Source organism: Notamacropus eugenii, chromosome 3 (assembly GCF_028372415.1).
Source record: "Notamacropus eugenii isolate mMacEug1 chromosome 3, mMacEug1.pri_v2, whole genome shotgun sequence".
In the NCBI taxonomy this organism is placed as follows: domain Eukaryota; kingdom Metazoa; phylum Chordata; class Mammalia; order Diprotodontia; family Macropodidae; genus Notamacropus; species Notamacropus eugenii.
In genome coordinates, this window is record NC_092874.1 from 390,221,931 (window position 1) to 390,246,048 (window position 24,118).

Consider the following 24,118-nt stretch of genomic DNA (forward strand, 5'->3'; position numbering starts at 1 on the left):
TCAATGTGTATGTGGGAGTGGGACTGAGAAAAAATAAATGCTTGATGATAGACAATTTTTAAAATTAAAATAAAAAAATCGAATCTGAGGGGAAAACCCCATATGATATAATTTGTAGCAGTGGGAGTAATACCAGTTTAGAATTATTTAGTTTGGTTGAGTCCAATTTATGAGCTAGTTGTATCTGAAGGACAAAAAGCATGTGATTTGTTGCCTGCCTTCAAGGAGTTTATGCTCTGGTTAGGGAGACCAGATGCACACAGACCAATTAGAGAAGTTGTAAGATGATATTTAATAAAGTGCTAAATTAGATAGAGTCAAGTGCCAAAATATATGTTACAGATAATAATGGGGTGGGAAGACAAGTTATATGAGTTTTTAAAGACATGTGCCACTGATTACATTAAAATCCCCAAGCGATTATTGCTAGATTCAACTTGAAAACAGTTTTTATTCTTGCAAGTCAATTTATTTTACATGCCAGCATTAAAAAAGACAGAAAAGGCCAGTGCCTTTTAATGCCATTAAATTCCTGAGAAATAGGAGGGGATTGGGTTTTGTTTGAAAGGATGTGGAAAGTGGAAAAATAGTTATTCAGCTGAGGGAAAAGTCAGGAGAGTTGGCTGATAGGACATGTTTTAATTTACTTTTGATGGGCTAGAACTCTAAATTCTTTCTGGCTTATTTCTTTCGCAGTTATTAGTTGTGGGGGCATCTGGTGCATTATAATTTCATCTTTGGGAAAAAATGGGTCTAACAGGCGTTTCCTTTAAATGAGGCTGTCAAAGGGCATTACCTGTGTTAAAAGAAAAGGCTTTTGTCATTTATGGTACAAGCTGGAATTTCTGTGCTCTTCATTCACCCTCTTCAGTCTTAGGATGTGTCTGTGTAGGCAGAATGAATTAGGGAGGAGAGAAATCCTTGAGATAATTCAGTCAGGAAAGAAATCCAATTTGAGTCATTCAGAGAGTGCTGTGCCTTCTTAACTTTCCTAGTAGAGTGTTTGGCATAGTGTCGAGCCAGATCAAGATTTGTAAATTTTTTTTCTCTATGTCAGGTTGAGGGATGTGGAGGGAGCTCAGTCTTCCAAAATAAGGGCTCCAACTACCTATTTAATTTTATCTTTGAAGAGAGAATGAAAGTGCAACTGGGCAACGCTTCCATCAGGGGGTTCCTAACATTGGTCCATGGACACCTAGGAAGCCTGTGACTGTATTTCAGAGGATCTGTGAACTTGGATGAGAAAAAAAAATACTTCCTTATTCTTCAAATTGTCTCTTCCATTACTCCTTGAGAGCAGGGCTATCTCTTGCCTTTCTTTGTATCTCTAGACTTAGCTCAGTGCCTGGCACACAGCAGCCATTTATTAAGTGCTTACTTACTGACTGACTCCAGCTGAAATTTAGCATTTCTTTCCATTATGAATTAAAAAAAAAAACTATTCTGAGGTCATAGGTCTCATTAGACTGCCAGATGGGTTCATGACACACAGAAAGGTTCGGAACCCTGTCTAAGATGATTTACAAATTCAAATTGTCCAAGCCAAACTCAGCAGAGAGTAGGAAGAACTGTACTCCTAGGGAGGGAAGAGTTAAAAGATAATTCATTTCTTGGGGCGGGGGGAGAATGACATTAAATTTTTAATATTTGTATATTTATATTGTATATTTTGTTTTGGATATGTCTTCCTCTCCCCTTGAACTCCACTTTATAATAATGAAAAAAATTGGCAAAACCAACTGATACAATGATTACATATGCAACATTTTGTCCCCATTATGTCTTGCCTCTCTGACAAGAGGAGGAAGGTGTGTTTCATCACCTGTATTCTGGGACCAAGAATGGTCCCCATCACTGTTCAGAGATACACTTCCTATTAATATTAGGGTGGGTGTTTATATTGTTCTCCTGGTTCTACTTCATTCCACCTGTATCAGTTCTAGTTTTCCAATGTTTCTCCGAATTTCTCATATTTGGCAATTCTAACTATACAATAATAGTAATAATGTTATTATTTAGTGGTAATTTTTATTAACATACAATATGCATATTGTATATTACATATATTACATATTACATATCACATATGTAAATAAAATAAGAATATGTTGTGTGCTGAAGCCAGCTCAGGAGAGCTGACTATTATATATTCAGCGTGAGCACTTGCACTTTGAAAGCTGGCAAATACTATAAATTAGGGCCCCCTTTATTATTTTGTTAAGTCTAGACTTAAGAAAGTGATGGAGAAAATGTAGATCAATGTAGATTAAGCTTAAACGTGTGTCATGCCTACATTTTCTCCCCCAGAAAGGTGGTTGTTAATCATTTACCAGCACACTTCAGTTATATTCATTACAACTTTCCTTGAAATAAGATTATTCCTTTTATAAACAGTTTCATTTTAAAAAATGCAAGATTATAAGTAACTTATTAAAAGGTCCACAATACAACTATTTTCTCATCCACTTTTTAGCCAACATACTTTTTATTATGTTATTATTCTGTTATGTTGCAACAGTAATAAATATTATATTTCATTAAAAGAATTGTAATTATATTGTATCTCTATATAGAAGTAAATATATAAAATTATAAGAATTATTATGAGAAAAAATAAGATCACAGAATATTAGAGATGGAGGGGATAACAGAAGTTACCAAGTTCAAAAGAAGAAACTGAGACCTGGAGAGGTTGAATAATTTGCTCGAGGTCATACAATTTTGCAGTAGCTACGTAATGACCAGAACCCAAAGGAAAATAGAGAGAAAAAAATATCCCAGACTGTGAACAGGGCAGTGAGAAGGAAACATTTGATCCTCAAAAGCAAAATCAAAAAGATTTCACTGTGTAAGAAAGTGTACCGTGAAGCTTCTTGGCTCTACCTTCTTTGTATCAGTTAGCACCTCAGTACTACTCATGGAGCTTGTTCTCTTGAAGGGGAAAATAGTCTCAGCTTTTAACTGGTGAGCACACGTTTCCAAGAACTATTTTTTAAACCAGTTAGGACAGGAAATAAGCTAACCTTAGAATTTTATAGCATGCATTTCCTACCTAAGGATTTTAACAGCCATCAGAAGCCTCAGTGATCTTTGGAATGGTTTAGTGGCACCTCTTGTGTATGACTCAAGTAGTCGTACAAAAACAACAGTGGGTAGTCCTTATCCTTTTAAAGGCTTTGGTTATTTCCATATATTTGCAAAGGAAAGGAATTTGCAACGCCTTCTGTTTCTATAAACCTAGCAAGATGTCACAAGTAGTCATGTGATCTTTTCTCTGTTCCCATTTCCCGTCTCCCAGCCTTTGCATTGGCTGTCCCCTGCTCATGGAATGCATGCCTCCCTCTACTCAGCCTCCTAGGATCCCTCTCTTTCTTCAAGATGCTTCTCAAGCATAACTGTCTGTACTCAACTACTACTGTCTTCTGTATCCAACTCCCTTATATTAATTATAAATTTTTATTCTGGGTCCATGTACGTATGACCTTGTTATCTCCCCCCTCCTCTAGAATGGAGGCTCTTTGAGAATAGGGATTTATTTCATTTATTGTATTTGTATCATTGTCTACCACAGTGGCACACAGTAGGTGCTTAATAAATGCTTGTTGATTTGATGTGGCCTTGGATGAGATGCTTTCCCTCTATGAGTCTCAGTTCTATAAAATTAGATTTTTTAAAAAACATTTTTAGATATTTTCTAAGATTCCTCAATTCTCATATTCTACAGTTGTGTGACTTATATAATAGTGGAATAGAAACCACCCAAGCTCCTTCTTCCCCCCAAAAAGATTCACTGATAGTTTTTCTTTTTTAGCAGCACGGTCATTTTCATAGAACTCTACCTTAGAACAGAGAAATAATAGTTAAGCAAAACCAACCAAATAAAGCCACTTTGTCTAATAGCATATTCAACATTTCTTCCTTTATTGTGTCTCTGTTGAATTGGGGTGGGGTGGTAGTGGTGTTTTTCATCAACAGTATGGTCAGTGCATTTAATTGGAATTTTGATGTCTTTCAATACTATTTTCCTTTGCGTTAGTGTAGTAGCTGTGTAAATTGTTCGGGCTCTGCTTTCTACTCTCTGCATCAAGTCTCCTTGTTTCTCTGGATTATTTTCTTATGGAACAGTATTATTTCATTACATTCATATGCTATGATTTTGGTCAGCCATTCCCTAATCAATGGGCATCTGTGACTTCTTAGGAGATGTATATTTACTCATCCAATTTCATAGTTCAACAAACGTCTCCCTACCAACTTTGATTTTACCTTTGCCAGCTCATTGTTGGACAAATTTAGAGCCTGTGCATTCCAATTCATGTCCTGTTTGCACAGCCAATTTCACATGTAAATTGAGAAAATACGACATACAAGCTGCTTAATTTGTGCAGTGTTTCCATTTCATGTGCACTGTTCATGTTAACTATAATATAATGTCAGTTGGTTGAATCAGCATGTTAAGCATTTCATATATTCAAACAGTTAGTCTCAGCTGCAACAGTTCTAAATTTAATATATCATTATTAGGCTTATTCAAGTTTGCCCCTACCAGGTTGGGTTTAAGCTAAATAAGTTTCATTTTGTTTTAATTAAAAACAATGAACAGCCAAGTTGTTAATGATGGTCAATAGAACAACTTATTGACCTTTTACTTTAAAATATAAAGAAGCATAATATCTAAAATATGCATATAACTGCAACTCAACTGTATTTTATTTTCTAGTGACATATTTGATGCCATGTTTCCTGTCACTCATATTGCTGGAGAAACAGTCATACTGCAAGGTAACTTTCTTCCTGTGCTTTCTCTGAATAAGAGCCAATATCTGCAGGAATTTCACTGTTTAATTCTGTTTTGATAGAAATATGAGAAGAAAATCATTTGTGCATTACAGAATTTGTTAAATGTGGTCTAAGAACAGTGTGCTTAGCAAACTGTTATGATCCTGTTCCTAATTTTCCCTATTCACTAAGAATTCCATATTGATAAGATCCAGAATATTGTTTTTAAATGATATGAGAAACAATTTTGAACATGCAGTTTATCTAGGCGTGGTGGTCCATGCTTGTACTTGCAGATTCTAATAGATGCTGTTTCTTGAGTTTCAATTGAGCTTGAGAATTCTGTAATGAGCTAAGCCAAATGATAGCAAAGTCCAGTACCAATAAGGAGAGATCATCCAACATAGGTCAGAAACAGAACTGGGGAATGCTGTGCTGATCAGTAGTGGGGTTGGACTGTCAGTAGACCCTGAACTTTAAGCCTGGGCAAGATAAGGAGACCCTGTGAAGGGAAAGAAAAAAGGAAGGAAAGAGGGAAAAGAAGAAGGGAGAGAAACAAAGAAAAGAAGGTAAGGGAGGGAAGAAGGAAAACAGGAATGAAGGAAGGAAGAAAAAGAAAAGAAAAAATGAAAGAAAGATAAAGAAAATGTTGTTTAACATAGTGTAATTTGTATGTTTTTAACTTTTTTACTACTCTCTGTATTATTTTAAAAAATATTTTTTTCTTCTCCAGGAGATGAAGGTGATAATTTCTATGTTATCGATCAAGGAGAAGTTGATGTAAGTATTTTATAATAACTTCAGAAAAATATTAACTCTGCTTATGCTTTTTGATGACTCTTTAACTTCACTTATCAAATCTCATTGCTGGCTCCAGCTTAGCTTATTAGGAATTTACACCAGTGTGGTATATTTATCAATTGTATTTTTATGGGCAAAATTTTTATAGACCATAAAGGTGCTCACTAAAGTCTCCATACCATACATCAATTTAACCTCTCTGGGCGTCAGTTTCTTCATCTGTAAAATGAAGAGATGGCCTCTGAGTTCCTTTCTAGCTTTTGATCTGTGATCTTAGGACCACTGTAATAAAACATCAAAAAAGTATGTAATCTCTAATCAAAAAGATCTATTGTTTGCTTTCTCCATCCTTACTGTTCTTTCAGCCTGTGGCAAGACCTTAAGAATAGAAAGCTTCATATAAATCAAGTTGCCAACTGCGGCCCTCTGAAAAATCCTCTCAGTGATGATTTGAAAACTTTCTTTCTTCTCTTAAGTACTAAGTGTCTTCCCCCATCACAAGAACCACCCTCTCTCAGTCTCCTAATTTATTGAGAAAATAGAGGCCATCTATCATAGCTTCTCCCTTGTCGCTTATTTCATATCTTAAAATCCTCTCTACTTTTCTACCCATCCTTTCCTTCTTTATGCCTATCTCTGAGGAAGATGAACCCTTTCTTACCATGGATACCTTTCTCTCTGAACTGATAATTCCATCTTCTCCAGGGCTTGCCCCATCAATCATTCTTTCAGTCATTTTCAGTCACTCCTTATTTATTGGCTCTTTCTGCAATGCCTACAAACACACTCAGATTCACCCCTTTCTTAAAAACCTTACTGTGACCCTGCCATCCCCTCAAACTATTGTCCTATATCTCTCCTGCCTTTCACTGCCAGACTCCTGGAAAGATTGTCAACACTGATAGCTTCCACTTTCTTATCATCCACTCATTTCCCAATCATTTTGCAATCTGCCTTTTGACCTTCCATTCAACCAAAGATGCTCTTCTCAAGGTTATCAGCATTCTCTTAATTGTTAAATCCAATGGTCTTTTCTGAGGCCTCATTTTCCTTGACCTCCCTGAAGTTTTTGATACTATGATCATTTCCCCTCTTGGAACACTTGCCTTTCTTGACTTCCATGATGGTTTTCTTCAGTGGTTCTCCACCAATTCATCTGACCTCTCTTCAGGCTTCTTTGTCAAATTATCATCCATTTTCTACTTCCTTACAATAGATTTTTATTTTTTTTAAATGCTTTACCAGCTGGAGATAAATATGTGGTCAAGTGGTTTGAGCACAGGACAAGAAACTTGGAAGCTTCTCTTCTATCTCCAAGAGGTGTCCTGTGCACCTCTTTGACTCAGCATTTACAAAATGGAGCTCACAAACTCCCTCTCCTACCCAATGTCAAATTTCCCTATTTTTATTGAGGGCACCACCACCTTCCCAGTCGCAGAGTTTTATAACCCCAAAACTCACTCTTGGTTTTTTTCTTTCTCTCACATTATCAACTGCAAATGATTGGTTATACCTCCACAGCATTTCATACTGTCTCCTCCTCTCCACTCATGTAATTGCTGATCTAAGCCAAATCCTTACCACCTCTTTACTAGACTACTACAATATTTTCTAAACTAGATTCCTAGCTTCCTGTCTCTTCCCTTTCATTCCTTCCCCCCTAGCTGTCAGAATCATCTTTGTAATAATGCTCCTGTTTGACCATGTGCTCAACAACTTTCAATGGTTCCCTGTTGCCCACAGGATAAAATGCAAACTCCTTAGACTGGCATTTAAGGCTCTCTACAATCTTGTACCTTTCATCTTGTACCAATCATTGGCACAGTTGGTACCAGTTGGTATAGTCTTGTAGCAATCATCCACCTTTCTAGCCTTATTTCATAGTATTCTCTTGCAAGTACCTTGCTTTTCAGCCAAACTACACTATTACTTCTTCATTGAATTTGATATTTTCCACCACTGTGCATTCGGACAAGCCATTGCCCATGCCTGGAATTCATTCCCTCCTCATCTCTACCTCTCAGAATTCTTGTTTTCCTTGAAGGTTCAACTCTAGATCCACTTTCTCCCTGAAGACTTCCCTACTCTTTTAACAGCTACTCTTAGGGTTCTTCTCCATTTTTTTCTTGCATAACATTTGTTTGTGTATATGTTGTATACTTGAGGGCAGAAAACATTGCATTTTTGCTTTTTTATACCTAGCATCCAGCACAATGACTTTCGTGCATTCTAGTTTTTGATAAATGCTTCTTGAATTGAATAGAGAAAAGAACTAGAAAGTTATACCAAGAAATCAGTTTTTTCCTTAAAATGTCATCTTCAGATAAGTATCCTCCTATGGTCTTCTTGGCAAATCGTAGAAAACCAGCAAAGGATTTTTTCTTTGTTGTAGTATACACTTCTTTCCAGTTTCGCCAAAGCTGGTACCACAAAGGTGGCTGACTCTGAGGTTTGCCTGGGTACACAGTTGCCAGACTTGACGGGCTGCATTCCCTCTTCATGAATGGCATTGTAGGACTGCGTGTCATCCAATGAAGCTATTTTAAGGATTTTTCTTCTCACTGAACCTCAGGCGGCAGTTTGCAGCTATTTTAGTGAAAGTTATTACATTAAAAAAAAGAAAACACTTTTTTAGCAGTTTGTTCATGTCAAATTGACCGTCTAATTGTAGTCTTTCTCAGAACTGAAAAAAGCTTCCCCTCTGCCTCTGGAAGTGTACTACTTACACAGGAAATCCTTCTGACTCATTGTTCCTATCTTGCTGGCAAAATGTACATACCAAGTCCATTCCACAGAAAGGATGTTATATCAGAAAATTACAAGGTAAAGCCATTTCTCCCCTTTTAGTGAGCACTTCCACTTAAGAAAGTATCAATTTATCAGCTTTGGGACTTCTGATGCAGGTTTTTTGTACAGACTAAAAAAACCTGCACCGGTTTTTGGATCTCTGTCTTAGTAAGAAACTGAGGCATGAAGAAGCTTGCTCATCGAGTTGCCTAATAGCCACAAAGGAAGTCTGTGGTGGAGCTAGGATTAGAAGGCACAACTTCCTGATTTCTTGTCCTGTGCTCAAACCACTTGCCCACATATTCCTCTCCTGCTGGTAAAGCATTTTTTTAAGAAAAATTTAAAAAAATACATAGAATGGCCAACAGAAACTCCAGACCCGGACAAGCACAAATATTTAGCTGGCTATCTGATGTAAGAGAAGGGGAACAATATTCCTAAAGATCTAAGGATGGAACACGGTATTGACAGAGTGCTTATTATGGGGCTAGTGTTGTAGGAGATACAGAAGAAGCATAAGAAATAGTCCCTCTCCCTTCAAGATCTTCAGATTGGCTTGGAGAGACAATGTGTATGAAATGACAGAGCTAAAGACCGAATTTTGCTGAATGATGAATTGTGCGGCTAAGTTGCAAAGTGCTGTCTATAGGAATTCAGAGGAAGGAGGTGGGGGCTGCCATCGTTAGGGACGGTTTCATGGAGGAAATGGGTGCCAAATTATGAACCTTTGTTTTCTTGTGATTCAGCATTTAACTCCCTGGGGTAGAAGAAAGAACCCTGAATTTGGAGTAGGGAAACTTGGGTCCCAATTCTTTGACTTCTATTCTTAGCAAGATTCTGGAAGCCATTAAAAGGGATGCTTTGTGAGAACTTAGAAAGGGAAGCTGAGGCAGCGTGATATAGTAAAAGTTGACCTTGGAGTAAGAAGAGCCCCTACTTCCCTCATCTACACGTTGGTTCTATGACCTTGAGTAAGTCATTTTGATCTCTTAATTCCCCAGGCAATTCTTTAAAACTGTGCCCTCCAGAGAAGGTATTGCATTGGTAAAAGTTTTTTCACTGGAAGTTCCCTGAACCTGTCAAATAATAGATTAATGTAGTCGGTCAGTAGTCAATAAATATTTATTAAGTTCCTACTATGTGCCCTGTGCTGTTATAAGCTCTGATAAGATAAAGAAAAGTACAAACAGTCCCTGCTCTCAAGGAGCTCACATTCTAATGGGGGAAACAGCATGCAGATATGATATAAATAGGTTTAACTGGAGGTCACTCATGTGATCCATGTGCACAAAATGGAGAAACGAAGGCTAGACAGTAGCAAGGACCTGAGGCAGGCAGAGGTGCAATGGCTTCCTTGGAGTCATAAACTAGTAAGTGCCTGAGAAAGAATATGAACTTGAGTCTTCTTGACCCCAGGTGGCGTTGGCCAATGGGTTGGCAATGCCAATTGTTAAATTGTTAACCAATGCCCGTTTCTGTGCCATGGGGTAGAGTAAGGTGGTGGTGGTGATGTCTTCAAGCAAAAGCTAGATGACCACTTAGTGTTAAAAATGTTGCAGAGGAGATTCTGATTCAGGTACGGTTTGGGATTAATGACTCTAAAGTCCCTTCCAACTCCATCTATGACCTTTATTAACTGTGATCAAGGAAAATCTCTCTGAGCTACAGTTGTCTTATTTGTAAAATGGGAATAATGCTACTTAGAATGAATTACCGCACAGGGCAGTTGTTGGAAACTTGCTTTGTGAATCCCATTGTTTTCTACTCTAGCTCAATCCTATCCAGTCAAATCCACTTGGAGTAGATCTGACTCAGGCTAGCACCCTGTTAGGTTGAGTTCCATAAGGGAATGATATAAGTCATTGTAGTTAACAAAAGGAGCTTTACTTACCCATAGCTTGGGGTTAAGTCTCTCTCCTCCCCAACCCCATCTCCATAAGGAAATATGTCTAGTCAATAGGTCATGATTATGGGGCTTGATGTTGTAGGAAATATAGAAGCTTGATGTGGCCTGGCTTCGCCACTTGGGCAGGCCTTTTTATGACCTTAAGTAACCAACAACCCATGTCAAGTCTGGCCAGAGGAGCTGCATTAATGGAGGCTTAGCTTGGACCTTGGGTTAGCCAAGTCCCAAGGACAGCTTTGTGGCTTTTTAGAGAAAAATTGAACCTACTCTATGTGAGAGTGAAGGGGGGTGGGGGTGGGGGGTTCTGTGTGTGACTCAGGTAGATAGCAGTCCTGTCACACAAACCATTTAAGGAGTTCATATTATCAACACCAGTAATTGGAGCCTTTCCTTGATATTTGAGTTCACTACTCCCTTCAGAATCAGAAATCTGCAGGGTCCTGCATTCTGCCCCTAAAGATATTTTCTTTCTGTACCTTTTTTTTATATTAAAGATGGTAGAAAATGATTACTTTTCTATTTCTGCACTACAGAGCTGTAATTACTCCTACTCCTACTACCACTACCACCACTACCACTACTACTACTGTTACTACTACTATTACTACATGTTTTCATTAAAGTTCGCATTCCTTCCACCAGTGCAGCTCACAGATCCTACAACATCTTCATTAGATGGTTTTGAGTTGTTGCTAAGAATTCTATTACCTATTATCCATCTTTTTAGTGATGGGTATTTCTGCAATTAGCTGAACTCATCTTCAGAAGAAAGACTTTAGATGAGCTTTTCAAGCATGATGGAACTTGCCAGAGCTTACTCTCCTCTGACAGGCTTTGAGGATCCTAGGGCATCTCTACCCCTTGAAGAAACATCCAAATAGGACTTTAATCCTATACATACTGGCTCTTAAAATTCTGCTTCTCCACTAAAACTAAAGACTAATCTTGTTCCCAATGTAGGAATTTTTTAACTAGTTGATTTCCCCGTAAGTCCCCCCACTCTTAACCCCTCCTAACTCCAGGGTCCCCATTTCCATTTCCTACCTCATTAAAGAAGGGTAATGAATCAGTATGACTGTAGCTTCATTATCCTTGGTTACTGCCTTGGGAGGATAGATTTCTACAAGGCTATTTTAATTTCACCTCCTACACAAGAACTTTTTTGATTCCTCCTAGTTAGTACTCTCTTCCTTTTAACTACTTTCTACATATTTTAAGTTCTCTGCATACATATTGCATCCTTTCTTCGGAAGGTGAGCTCCCTGTGGGTAGGGATGTGTTTTGTTTTTGTATTTGTACCCCCGAACAAATTGCTTTTTACCCATTGTTTTTGTTGTTTGATTATTTTCAGTCATGTTTGAGTCTGTGTGATCCCATTTGGGGTTTTTTTGGCAAAGGTGTTAGAGTGGCTTGCCATTTCTTTCTCCAGCTGATTTTACAGACAAAAAAAACTGAGGCAAATAGGGTGAAGTGACTTACCTGGGGTCACTCAGCTTTGAAAATGTCTGAGGCCAGACTTGAACTCAGGAGGATGAATCTTCTCGACTCCAGTTCCGGCACACTACCTAGCTACCCCCCAGGACACATATAATACCCATAGTAGGTAATTAAATTGCTTGCTGAATTACATCCCAAGGCATTAATGTTATTTTGAATCCTATCTGTGTAGAAATTAGCCTAGGTGGTTCTTAGTTCAGGGAAACATACTGTTTGGAGAGTGTGCTTGACCATCCAGAGATATCTCCCCAGTTTTTCCAAGGAAGAGAGTTGCAACTAATGTTTTTGTTTTGTTTCATATTTTGTCTTTTTAAATTTTCTTTTGTCAGCACCTAGGGCTTGGTTTGGCCACTTCTTATCCTGCCTGATGTTGGGGAAGATGCCCAAATCATGAAAATGGTTTCACAGCCCCTTCTTTCAGCTAACTACCTATTCTTGGGTTCCCCTTTTCTTGCATAAATGTGTTACAGCTGGCTTGTCTCCAAGAGTGGGGACATGTGGAGGCAATTTCATGAAGGGAAAAAATTAGGTCACTTTCCAGTAACTGGAGTTCTCCAAATATATTGTCTTGGCAGATTCAATCATCCTCTCTCCATCCCCATACTAAAGTTGCTTTTGTACCTGTCTACCCATAATAGTTTGGTTAACATCAAAGAAGTCACTTTCTTTGCTTTACTTACTGATTATTGACTTGCCAACATCAGCGGGGGAGGGGGTAGGAAGGGAACGGGACCGTCCTGTATTCCAGTCGTGTATTCTGATTTCCTGGCTAGAGTCTCAAGCTCAGGACCATTATGCATCCTGATGGGACAATCCTATGTCTATGGGAAGTCTGGCAACCTGAGCTACTTTGGGGTTCCAGAATGAATGCATTAACTCTTCTGGTCTCCATCAATCTAATCACATTTTCCAGCTATGTGATGTACTGAATGCAGGGTAGGGCTCTGGGTGTGGCCCTCTGAAGGAACCATATTCAGAGACTCCTTACAGATGTGGGATGAACTTAATTTTCAATATAAATAGGAAGGTATGTGTAAATGAATAAGTTATAAAGTAGGAGTGCGGGCAAATGCCACATCGAAGGAATCAAAAGGTTCTTTGGATGCTCAGTATAGAACCTAGGATGAAATAAATGGGATCTTGGGTAGTCTATTTGAGTTATGGGGATATATATTATAATAATTACTGTTATTACTGCTCACGGATATGAATGAAATTGCCTGAGCAGGATAATCTAACCTCCACATTTCACCTCCTGGGTCTTACACAGTTCCTTTTGTTTATTTCTTTCTGTAAATTCACTTTTTCTTTTCAGTGTCAGCAATAAAATAAAATAACCCCTGAACATGTGACCCAGATGGATGGCAACAGCTAGCCAGAAGCATTTCCAGTGGAGGCTTTCCTATGCAACGTGGGAGGTTTCTAGGATGGCATTTTATGGCATTGATGAGCCTTATTTTTATAGGGGGTGGGGGAGGGAAGAAGCTTGACATCTGCATAATTGCTTCTAATAAAAAACTTACCTTCCCCCTTCCCCCATTAGTTACCTCTGGGTCTTAAGAAGAATAATGGTCTATTTTCTTTCATGGACCTTGGGGGTGAGGGAGTGGGGAGAGTGCTTTTACCTAGCAGGAGAACATTTCTTTGCTAAATGCATCCCCAAAATGGGTCACTGAAAGGGAGGGAGTCCACTCATGCAGACTCCTAAGCTGACCAGAACCACAGGTGAACAAATGCCAAAAAATACCAGTTTAAGTTTAAATTCTGGTTTTTGAGAAAGACACTGGAAATGTCTGCTGAGAGGTGTGTGTTGCCAAGAGCTATAATCCATTTTTCTAAATATAAGAAATCTTCCTATTTGTTTTATTCATAGAACACAGCATTCCTACTTAAAAGGTTACTCCTATCCACCAATATCTATGGGTTTAAAAAAAAAACATTTTGTTTAGTGCCCTCTTAGAGGCCTAATTCTTTTTTTAATTGTTTTCAGGCCTTTATTATTTATAAAAATTGTCAGTGGCACTAGACTTGCCTTGGGTGTAGAAATGTCTTGAAAGTAAAAATCCTAGAAACATTAAATCAAAATTTTAGAACTAGCAAAAATCTTAAAGGTCATCTAGTCCAGTGATGTCAAACTTGGCTGCATATTGGCTAGGAAACCACAAATTAGCATTAATTATGTTGCATTGCATTAAAAAAATTTTTTTTTATACATTCCCCAATTATATTTGTTTGGTTCAAGCTGCACTAGGGAATTGTGTAGCCCTGCTGGCTAGATTCTGACATTTCTATTCTGGTCCAAAATCTTCATTTAATAAATGAGAAACTGAGTCACATAGGTAGTAAGTGGTAGAGATACCTCGTAAACTCAGATCCTCTGACTGCAACTCCTAGATTTTAACTGTTATCTGGGTGAAAGTTAAAGTCATTGACAAAGCAAGGAAGATGTTTTTCTCTAGTTTTCTCTAGCTTCCTTTGCTCCAATTTTCCTGTACTCCTCCCTCATATCCAAGCTTTCCAGGAGATAAGTATGGCAAACACAGACCTTCTCTGTTTGCTTTTCTATCAATAATGGTTATTATACTTCTTCAAGGTAAGCACCTGTCCTTCAGTGTTCTTGGTGACCCAGTACCTAGTAGTATATAGATCATGTAACATAAAGTTAGGCATTTTTATTCAGTGATATAAAAATATTAGTCAACAAGTTGTCAACCACAATACCTGTTGGCTCATGACTCAACAAGTATTTTCCTGTTGTTCAGTTGTATCTCATTCTTTGTGACCCCATTTGGGGTTTACTTGGCATAGATACTGGAGTTGTTTGCCATTTCCTTCTCCAGCTCCTTTTACAGATGAGGAAACTGAGGCAAACAGGATTAAGTGACTTGCCCAGGGTTATACAGCTAGTAAATGTCTAAGCTAGTAAATCAGGTGTTCCTGATTCCAGGCTCAGTGCTCTGTCTGCTGTTCCACCTAGCTGTGCCTCACACTGGTCTAAGCGTCTAGGCCACATAGTGCATAAGTGTGCTGGAATTGGGGTCAGGAAGACCTGAGTTCAAATCCTGTCTTAGATGTGTGACCTTTAACAAGTCACTTAATTTCTTTTTTTCTTGGTTTCCTTATCTAAAAAATGGTGATAATAATAGCATCTGCCTCACAGGATTTCATCCAGGGGATCACATGAGATAATATGCGAAGTGCCTTGTAAGCCTTAAAGTGCTTTATAAATACTAGTTATTATTCACCATTATTAGACACAGAATGCAGTAATTTACTGATTTTATTAATTTTTTTACCTTTGGCATTTTATATCTTTCAGTTAGTTATGAAATATTCTGGAGTCTTTTATAATGCATCATGAAGATCCATGACATTGAATTGCCCACCATTAAAACCAGCCTGTGTGTGTTTGACCGCCTGGTATAGGGCGAAAAGTGACAGTAGCTGTGTGACTGTAAGCAGGTGGTCCCTTCACCCCTCTGAGCCTCTGTAAAACAGGGCTCTTGTGAAGGACACACTTGGCAAACTTTAAAAGTGCTATAGAAATGTGAGCTATTCCAAGCCAGTCGATTAAAAAGCGTATTATTAGTTACCTATGTTGACACTGTGCTAGGTACTGGAGAAGCAAAGACAAATGAAATAAGCCTGTCTCAAGAAGCTTACATTCTGTCATGGGAGACAACAGATACATAGGAAAGAAGGAATAAGCATTTGTTAAATTCCTACTATGTGCCAGGCATTGTGCTACATATGCATAGATAAACTGATCTACGGTGGTGACCTTGTGAGTAGAGAAAAGGAGATGGACTTGAGAGATATATGGTAGAAGTAGAAATAACAATATTTGTTGATTGATCAGATTTGTGGGAGTGAAAGGAAATTCAGCACTCAAGGATAATGCCAAGGTTGCAAATCTGGATGACAAAAAGGGTAGTGATATTTTAACAGAAATAGGCAAGTTCAGAATTGGGGAAGATTTTTTGATGGGGCAAGAGAATCTCAGTTTCAGACATATTGAATTGGAGGTGCCTAGAGTGCCTCCAGTTTGAAATATTCAGTAGGCAGTTGATGATTTGTGACTGGAGATTCGGAGAGTGATTAGGGCTGGATCTATAGATCTGGGTATCATCTTAATAAAGACAATAATTAAGCCCATGAGAGGTGAGGAGGTCACCAAGTGAGTGAGTGTAGAGAAGAGAGGAGACTCAAGACAGGGTCTTTGTGCAAATCCACATTTAGGGGCATGATGAAGGTAAACAAAGACCAGTAGAACCAAGAGAGCTCAATCTCAGGAAAACCCGGAAGGGAGAGAGTATGCTGGGGAAGAGGCTGATAAGCCATCAGAAACTTCAGTGAAGCCTGAGAAAGTCATCTGATTTGGCAATCGAGGATACTGGTAACTTTGGAGAGAGCAGCTGCAGCTGAGGGGTGAGGTAAGAAGGCACATCACAAGAGGCTGAAAAGCGAGTGAGAGGCTACCATGTGGAGATGATGGGTATAGGTAATGTTTAGCTAAGAAGGATGACAGCTCAAGGTGGGGTTTAGTGAGTTTTTCAGAATGATGGGGGAGGGCCCTTGAGTGTATGTAGTAGCAGGGGAGAGGCCAATAGACAAGAACATTTTTTAAAAAATTAAGAGAAATCTTGTACCACCAAAAAGCCAAAGAGCAGTAAGTCAGTGAGTCGTCTTCTAGTGACTTTTGTTTATTCTAGAGAGCCCATAACTTTTTTGAGGGGTAGAGGGATGAAAATCCTGGGACCTGCTTGCTAAAGGAACTTGGAGGTGAGAAAATACTCTCCTGATGATGATTGACCACTGTTCTGTGTCTGATTGCTTTAGAGGAGTTGTCTGGGGAGGCTGAGAAGAATTTGCTCATCACCATACCCAGCCAGGAGGTATTGGAAGATTCCTTGAACAGAAATCTTCTGAATTCCAAGGTTAACTTTCTATGAATTATGCCTAACTCACTGCCTCTTTCGACTGGAACTAAGGAGCTCCTCAACTTATCGATGATTTGTATAGGTCTCACATTGTTGCCTGAAGTCCAAGGGGTCAAGTGGTTTTCCTAGGTTTGTCATTTGGTCCTTTCAGTCGTATCCAACTCTTCATGACCCCACTTGGGGTTTTCTTGGCAAAGATCCTGGAGTGGTTTGCCATTTCCTTCTTCATTTCATTTTACAGATGAGGAAACTAAGGCAGACAGGGTTAAGTGACTTGCTCAGGATCACACAGCTAGTAAAGTGTCTAAGGCCAGATTTGAACTCATGAAGATAAGTCTTCCCAACTCCAGGTCCAGCACTCTGTCACAGTGAGCTACTGAGTTTTAGAGGAAGTGTTTCCATTTAGGTCTTCCCCATTCTATGTCCAGCATTCTCTCCACCATACATCTATCACCTCAGCAGGAGGAATACCAGCATTTGTCACTGAAGATAACAAATCGGATGAATCTAAAACCAAACAAGCTGGTGCAGCTGTAGCCATAAAGCTGATGGAAGAGTCAGCAGGGATATTACTGTTTACCTTTAAAAAATAGAACATACTGTGCTCTTATCAAGGCTACTGCATACTGCAGGCTGCAGCTCCCATAGCCTGGAAGTAAAATGCATTCCATTCTGGGTGAATCTACTGTGAGAACAAGTTTGGATTTTTCCTGCTTTAAAATCCTAAGTAGAAAAGACATTAATTTATTAGTTCCCCATTCCCCTCTCATCATCTGTAGTATCTATAAGTATATAGACATATATTTACATATATATGTATATACATATATACATACATATATATGTATATAGTGAGTTACTATGCTTGGATTATTTTCTTGTCTGACAATTAAAATATGTCTGCAAATATAGGATAAAGAAGAAAATTGGGGTATAATTCAAAGCAAAATCAAACCAAACCCACCTTTCCCTGAATTAGCTAGATACCTACGGTGACAGTTCCATTTACTTAGTTGTCTCAATTCTCTATTTTTCTTGATGACAAGAGACTTAATGTTGGTTGCAGAGGAAATGATGTGCTTTTAGCATTTATCTTTCTTTTTATGTCTTCCATACGTCCTCTCCTTTCCATTCTTATTGCTTTTCCCTAGTTCAGGCCTTTCATTACCTTTCAACTTGCCTGTCACCTTAGCCTTCTGGGCTACCTCTGTCTCTCCTGTATCTTGCCTCTGTACTTCTCACTTGCCCCAATCTATTTTACACTATTGAGTAAGCAATGGGGAGCCATTGAAGGATTTAGAGCAAGGGATTGAAATGATCAGAGCTATGCACTATTGTTACTAGTTTTCAGTCATACTTGACTCTTTGTATGAAGATTAACATCCAAATTTCTTAGCTTGGCATTCAATACCCTCCAGGTTCTTGGTTTTATTGCCTGCCCCCATTGTCCTCCTCATTCTTTACCTTCTATCTCCAGTTGAAATTCCAACCTTCAAGGCTTACCTCAGATGCTCCGTGTTTTGTGACTTCTTCCTTGAACTTCTGTTCCCCAGTTAGAAATCTCACTTGGATCATTACTTTTATAGCTTTCAAAGGGATCTCCTCTCCAGTCTGTCACCATCTCTAATTCATCCTTTATACTCCAGCCAAAATAATCTCATGAATGTATAGATTTGACCATCTTATTCCATTGCTGAAATACTTTGAGTGACTCCCTATTGCTGATAGGATAAAATATTAAGTCCTTGACCTGACTTTTTAAGGACCTCTACCATCTAACTGCAACCTACCTTCCTACTGTTTTTACTTTTTTTTTCTTTGTTTACTGAGTTGTTTTTACTTAAAAATACAAGGCCACATTTTAGGGAACAAAATACATACAGCTTATTATCAGTGGAAAAGTAGTTATGGAATAAACACTTTTATTAACAGCAAGAAGTGAGTGACCTATCACTTTTTCAACCCCAGGGCCTTTGCAGACATCCACTTGGTATACTTGGGGCCCTCAGCAGAACCTAAGGAAAACTAGCTTCTCTAATAGAAGGCTTGTTTACACTTTTTTCATTTCAGGACTGTAATGCTAATGAGACTAAAGATTTTCCCCACCCATTAATGGACCTGCCCATTACGAGGAGTTTAATTAGAGGAGATTTGTAGGAAGGTGCACACCTTTTGTTAATGGGGCATTGGTTCTCAAGGATTGTGGTGCCCTCTGACTCTGAAAAGTGTATAAATACTCTGAGGTGAGGTTTTATTTTGGGGTTTAGTTTTTGGAGGAAGGTTTGTGTGCCAGATGAGACTCTGGGTAGCTGGCTTTGAAAACCCAGATGTTGGTGCTTCTCTCTCTGGTCACTATGTATATATGGTCAGACAGTTGGATCTGTCTGTTGATCTGGGATTTTATGTACTGCTTATGGTAAGGCAGCTGGAAGCCCTGTCTGTTGATCTTTATTTCTCTGTATTTTCTCTGAAGTTTAGGGTGCTGATTTTTCCCCCTGAACTAAGTGAATGATATATGTGCTTGATTAAAGTGATTGTGGACCACTCAAAAGTTGCCTTTCCTTTTAGAAAAGTAGATCAAAGAACCTGTGATAGCAGGCCCTCCTGCGTATGTTGGGGTGCTTGCTTTTATAAGGACTCTTCACAAATGCCAGGAAGACCTGGATTTAAATTTTGCCTCTGACACAAGCTGGGCAAGCTGTTTAACCCTCAGGATTCCTGGTAATTCTCTGAGACTTTCAATTAAAGAAAAGGGGCCATTCTGCTTTGCTGAAGAGGATTTCTTCACCCAGGAGTTTCTGGTACAATGAAATCACAAGTCCAATCCCAATGAAAATCCTACCTTCTACAGGAAGCCGTCCCCAATCCCTCTTACTTCCAATAGCTCCCTTTTGCTAATTATTTCCTATTTATCCTGTGTATAGCTTGTTTTGTATGTATTTGTTGGCATGTTATTTCCCATGTTAAATGTAAGCTCCTTGAGGGAAGGGATTGTCTTTTTCCTCTTTTGGTGTCTCTAGTACTTAACATTGTGCCTGACACTTTGCGGGTGTTTAGTAAGTGTTTATCGACTGATTGATTGATTATCCCCATCCCAGTTCCCTTTCACAGATTGAAGAACACTGAGCAGTAGCAGAGTTCAAAGGGCAGTCTGGGCAGGTGCAGTGTAGATAGTACAGCCAACACTAAGCAAGCTGTTGCCCCTTTCCATTTTGCCTTCTCCCACATCCATGTGTCTCAGCAAGGTGTCCCTGATGACTTAAATACACTTCTTTCTCATCTCCATCAAATGGAATCCTTCAAGATTTCAAGACAGTTGGCCCCTCAGCCCTATTCAGGTGCCCTGATTTACCACAGCTGGAAATGATCTCTCTTTTTAAATTTTCCTAGAGAACTTTTGTGTTCTCTCCTTTGTTGCATCTATTACATCCTATTTCACATCCTAGTTCCTTCTATATATATCTCCAGCCCACCTATATTACAAGCTCTTTGAAAGAAGGGACTGTGTTTTTTTTAAAAAAAAGACAAAATTCACCAATTTTGACTCCTCAACACCTAATTATATTACATATCATATAAATATCATTTATGTAAATATTATGTAATATAAATATTACAAATATAATATAGCATTATATTTAGCAGGTGCTGAATAACTCCTTGTTAACTGGAGTCTTCTTTCCTTCCTCTGAACTCTAACAATGCTTTGTCCCCCTCAGCACTTGGTATGAGACCTTCCAGTAAGAGCAGCTCGCATTGCATTTGCATAGTGCTTTAAGACTGGGAACAGACTTTCTTCACAACAGTGCTGGGAGGTAGTGATCATTATCCCCATGCTAGATGATTAGGTTGAAACAATGAGTTATCAAATGATTTGCCTTGTGATCACTCATTATCTTAATATTTGAAGGAGTTTTGGAACTCAGATATCCTCTCGTCTTGACCTTATGTTCAGAACTGCATCTATGATGTCAAGCTGAGCTCAATAAAATCACTTTCTTTCCTGAAGAAACTTATTGGATGCAACTAGGAGTTAGAAAGACCTGAGTTCAAATCCAGCCTCAGAATACTAGCTGTGTGACCCTGGGCAAGTCACTTAAACTCTCTCTACCTTATTTTTCTCACCTAGAAAATGAGAATCATGATTACTTCTCCCTACCAAGGCTGTTATTGATAAAATGAGCTAATATAGAACTTTGTAAATCTTAAAGTACAGTGTAAATGCTTTCAGTTAGTTGTTTCCAACTCTTTGTGACCCCATTTGGGATTTTCTTGGCAGAGATACTTTGAGTGGTTTGCCTTTTCCTTCTCCAGCTCAAATTATAGATGAGGAAACTGAGGCAAATAGGATTAAGTGATTTGGCCAAGGTCATACAGTTAGTAGTCTGAGTAGTGTCTGAGGCCAGATTTGAATTCAGGAAGATGAATCTTTCTGACTATTCACTTCCCTACCTAGCTGCTGTATATAAATACTAGTTAGCTTTTTTTTTTTTGTACGTTGTTGTTATTACAATTTAATGAGTAAAGCAAGGCACAGAACCATAATACAGGCCAGAAGGTGATAAGTGTATGTTAAACAAAAGTTTAGATATATTTGTTCGCTGTTGGATAAATTAATTAAATAGCTTCCCAAATTACACATGAATTTTGTTGGAAGAAATAAGATGTCAAAATACTGATTTACAGTGATACACAATTTAAACTTGGTCCATGTTGTAAATCTAGATATGTTCCATATTGTGGAAATCGAATATGGAAGAGGGAAAGAAGAGGGTTGAGTATAGGGTGTGGAATAGGGATACAGATATATAAACAACTTCATTAAGAAAAAGACTGTGATTAGAAAGGATAATTTGAACAAAGAGCAGAGATGGTCATGGGCAGTGGTCTGCTGCTGGTCTCAACACAGCTTCTTTCTTTTCAGAAGGATGAGGAGCTGAACAGGCCCTCACTGCAATCCATGGGGTGGGTGGGTGGAGGGAGAATTCCATCTTTAGCTAGCTCTACCCGTTAGCATTAAAAACTATTGTCAGCTAATTTAGCTTTGGCCTCCATAGCTGAGGCCAAGGTTCCATAGGATTCTAGGATTTAAATATGAAAAAAGCCCTTTTGTTGTTCTGTGGCCTCCTCTTCACATCCAACTCTTTGTGACCCCTTTTGGGGTTTTCTTGGCAAAGATACTGGAGTGGTTTGCTATTTCCTTCTCCATCTCATTTTATAGATGGGGAAACGGAGCCTTGGAGCTTATTTAGTTTTATTCATCCATTTTATAGGTGAAGAAATTCAGGTGCCCAAGTGATCTGCTATCATATCAGTCATTAGCAGAGCTAGCATTTAAACTTAGGACTCTGCCCTGCAAATCCAGTGGCCATGCTTCCTTTTTCTCCAGGTCAATGATTTAGTTCTTTGTCCCTTGAAATTACAATTGCCCCTGTCCTAGGATCCCATTATTGGCTAGTGGTACAATTACTTCACTGTATAAAATAATCATAGACTTTGCTTTTACCCTTTCAGGTTCTTATTTTCACTGACTTGATGCTGAGCTCTTGGCTCCAATTCTTGTCTCTGTCAAACCTGCCACTGGTCAGCTGGTGTCAGACCCCCAGTACCACATGTCTTATGGTGGCTTTAGTGGGTCACACACCATGAGTCTTGCCCTTGGCCTCACCTTTAGCCAGGGCCAGGTGGAAGAGGAGAGTAAACCAGGAAAGCTGGCTTTTTTGTTCATTTTTTTCAGTCATGTCCAACTCTTGGTGACCCCATTTGGGATTTTCTTGGCCACAATACAGGAGTGTTTTGCCTTACCTTCTCTAGCTCGTTTTACAAATGAGGAAACCAAATAGAGTGAAGTGACTTGCCCAAGGTCACACAGCTAGTAGGTGTCTGAGGCCAGAATTGAATTCAGGTAAAGATGAGTCTTCTTGACTGCAAGCCCAGCATTCTATTATCCATTGTCTGCCTAGCTGGAACTGTAGTAGATTATTGTAAACATGAGCCAGAAGAAGGAAGAGATAGATGGTATTTTAAAATTTATTAGTATTAGAGATTTCAGACAGGAGAGATCTTAGGATCATAAATTTAGATCTAGAAGAGATCTGAGAGACCATTGAGCTCTCATTTTAGGCATGAAGAAACTAAGGCAATTAGAGGTTAAGGGACTGGTCCAGGGCCACATATCTACTATGTGTCTAGGATTCAAATTCCTATCTTCCTGACTCTGGTAGCATTTAATCTAGGATAACTTGATTCCTAACTTATGGAGATAGCTCACTGAAAAATCTCTAGGTATGGAATCCAGTGGAGTAGCTCGGGTCAGGGTTCTGGTGTCTTAGAAGAAAGCAGTTTCCCTTTTTAGTCTAGGGAACTCTACCCCCTGATCCTTGGGCATATCTTGAGACCTAAGATCACATCTGTAAAAGCTGATCGTGCTACACAGGATGCTGACGCTAAGCTGATAGTCTGTAATTTGGGGAAGTTCAAACTTTTATCCCTCAGTTCTTCGAACTGGAAGTAGAATAGATTTTGTCTTCTAAATAGTCGATTGAGTGTGTGATGTGCTGATGACTCAGAGAAGGTGGTGTAAGGTCATGGTCTAAAGTGGAACCTTCTCACCACCACTCCACCCTCCACCCCCAGTTTCCCTTGGGCAGTAGCAGTGAAACCCATCAGAAGTTTACTCAGGGTACTTTCTATTTGATGTTGCCCTGGGTGACTTTGTCACAGCCTTACTTACATCTACACCCTGTGATCCCTTTAGAAATTTGTCCTCTAACCTGTGTGCTGCCTAAACTATTTTTCTTTTCTAATAACTAGAAATGAATGACTTGAAAAAAAAAAAAAAGACTGAGTCTCTCTCTCTCTTCCAGGCTAGTAGTACAGTGGCTAATCAAAGGCCAGATCTCATCACTGATTGTCTCAAGAGCTTTGACTTTCTCCATTTCTGACCTAGGCCAGTTTGCCCACTCCTTAGGCAGCCTGGTATCTTCTAATATTGGGACTTACCTTATTGATGCTTACATTATTGCATATACCTGATTGCCTTCAGCCCACTTCTGTCCAGAATTCCAAAGCTCCAGTGATCTGTTGACCTGTCTCCCCAGGGGAAAGATTACAAACCTTCACCCTCATGTCGATCTGGCAAGAATAATTTTTTTTAAAAGCTGAACCTTAGGATTTCATTTTTATAGGGAACTCCCAGAGTCCCTTAGCAAGTATATGTCAAAGGCTGCCCTGGAACCTAGACCTTCCTAACTCTCAGATCCTATGTCATCCTGCCTCTCCCTAGTAATGATGCCTCAAATTTTTATAATGTTTTGTAATCTTCAAAGTGTTTTCATCATGGTGTTGGGAAGAGAGTTCATATTTTATTATCCCTATGTTACAGATGAGGCTTCAGAGTTTAAGTGAC

General features: G+C 38.9%; 1 protein-coding gene across 2 annotated transcripts in view; it reads left to right on the top strand.

Moving 5' to 3' along the window:
* PRKAR1B (protein kinase cAMP-dependent type I regulatory subunit beta) overlaps positions 1-24,118 on the top strand; it is a 247,453-nt gene that overhangs the window by 144,178 nt on the left and 79,157 nt on the right. For both annotated transcript variants that reach the window (XM_072597799.1, XM_072597800.1), the window contains 2 exons: positions 4,721-4,782; positions 5,513-5,559. In XM_072597799.1, coding sequence (XP_072453900.1) covers positions 4,721-4,782; positions 5,513-5,559 — 109 coding nt within the window. The remainder of the gene's footprint in view (positions 1-4,720; positions 4,783-5,512; positions 5,560-24,118) is intronic.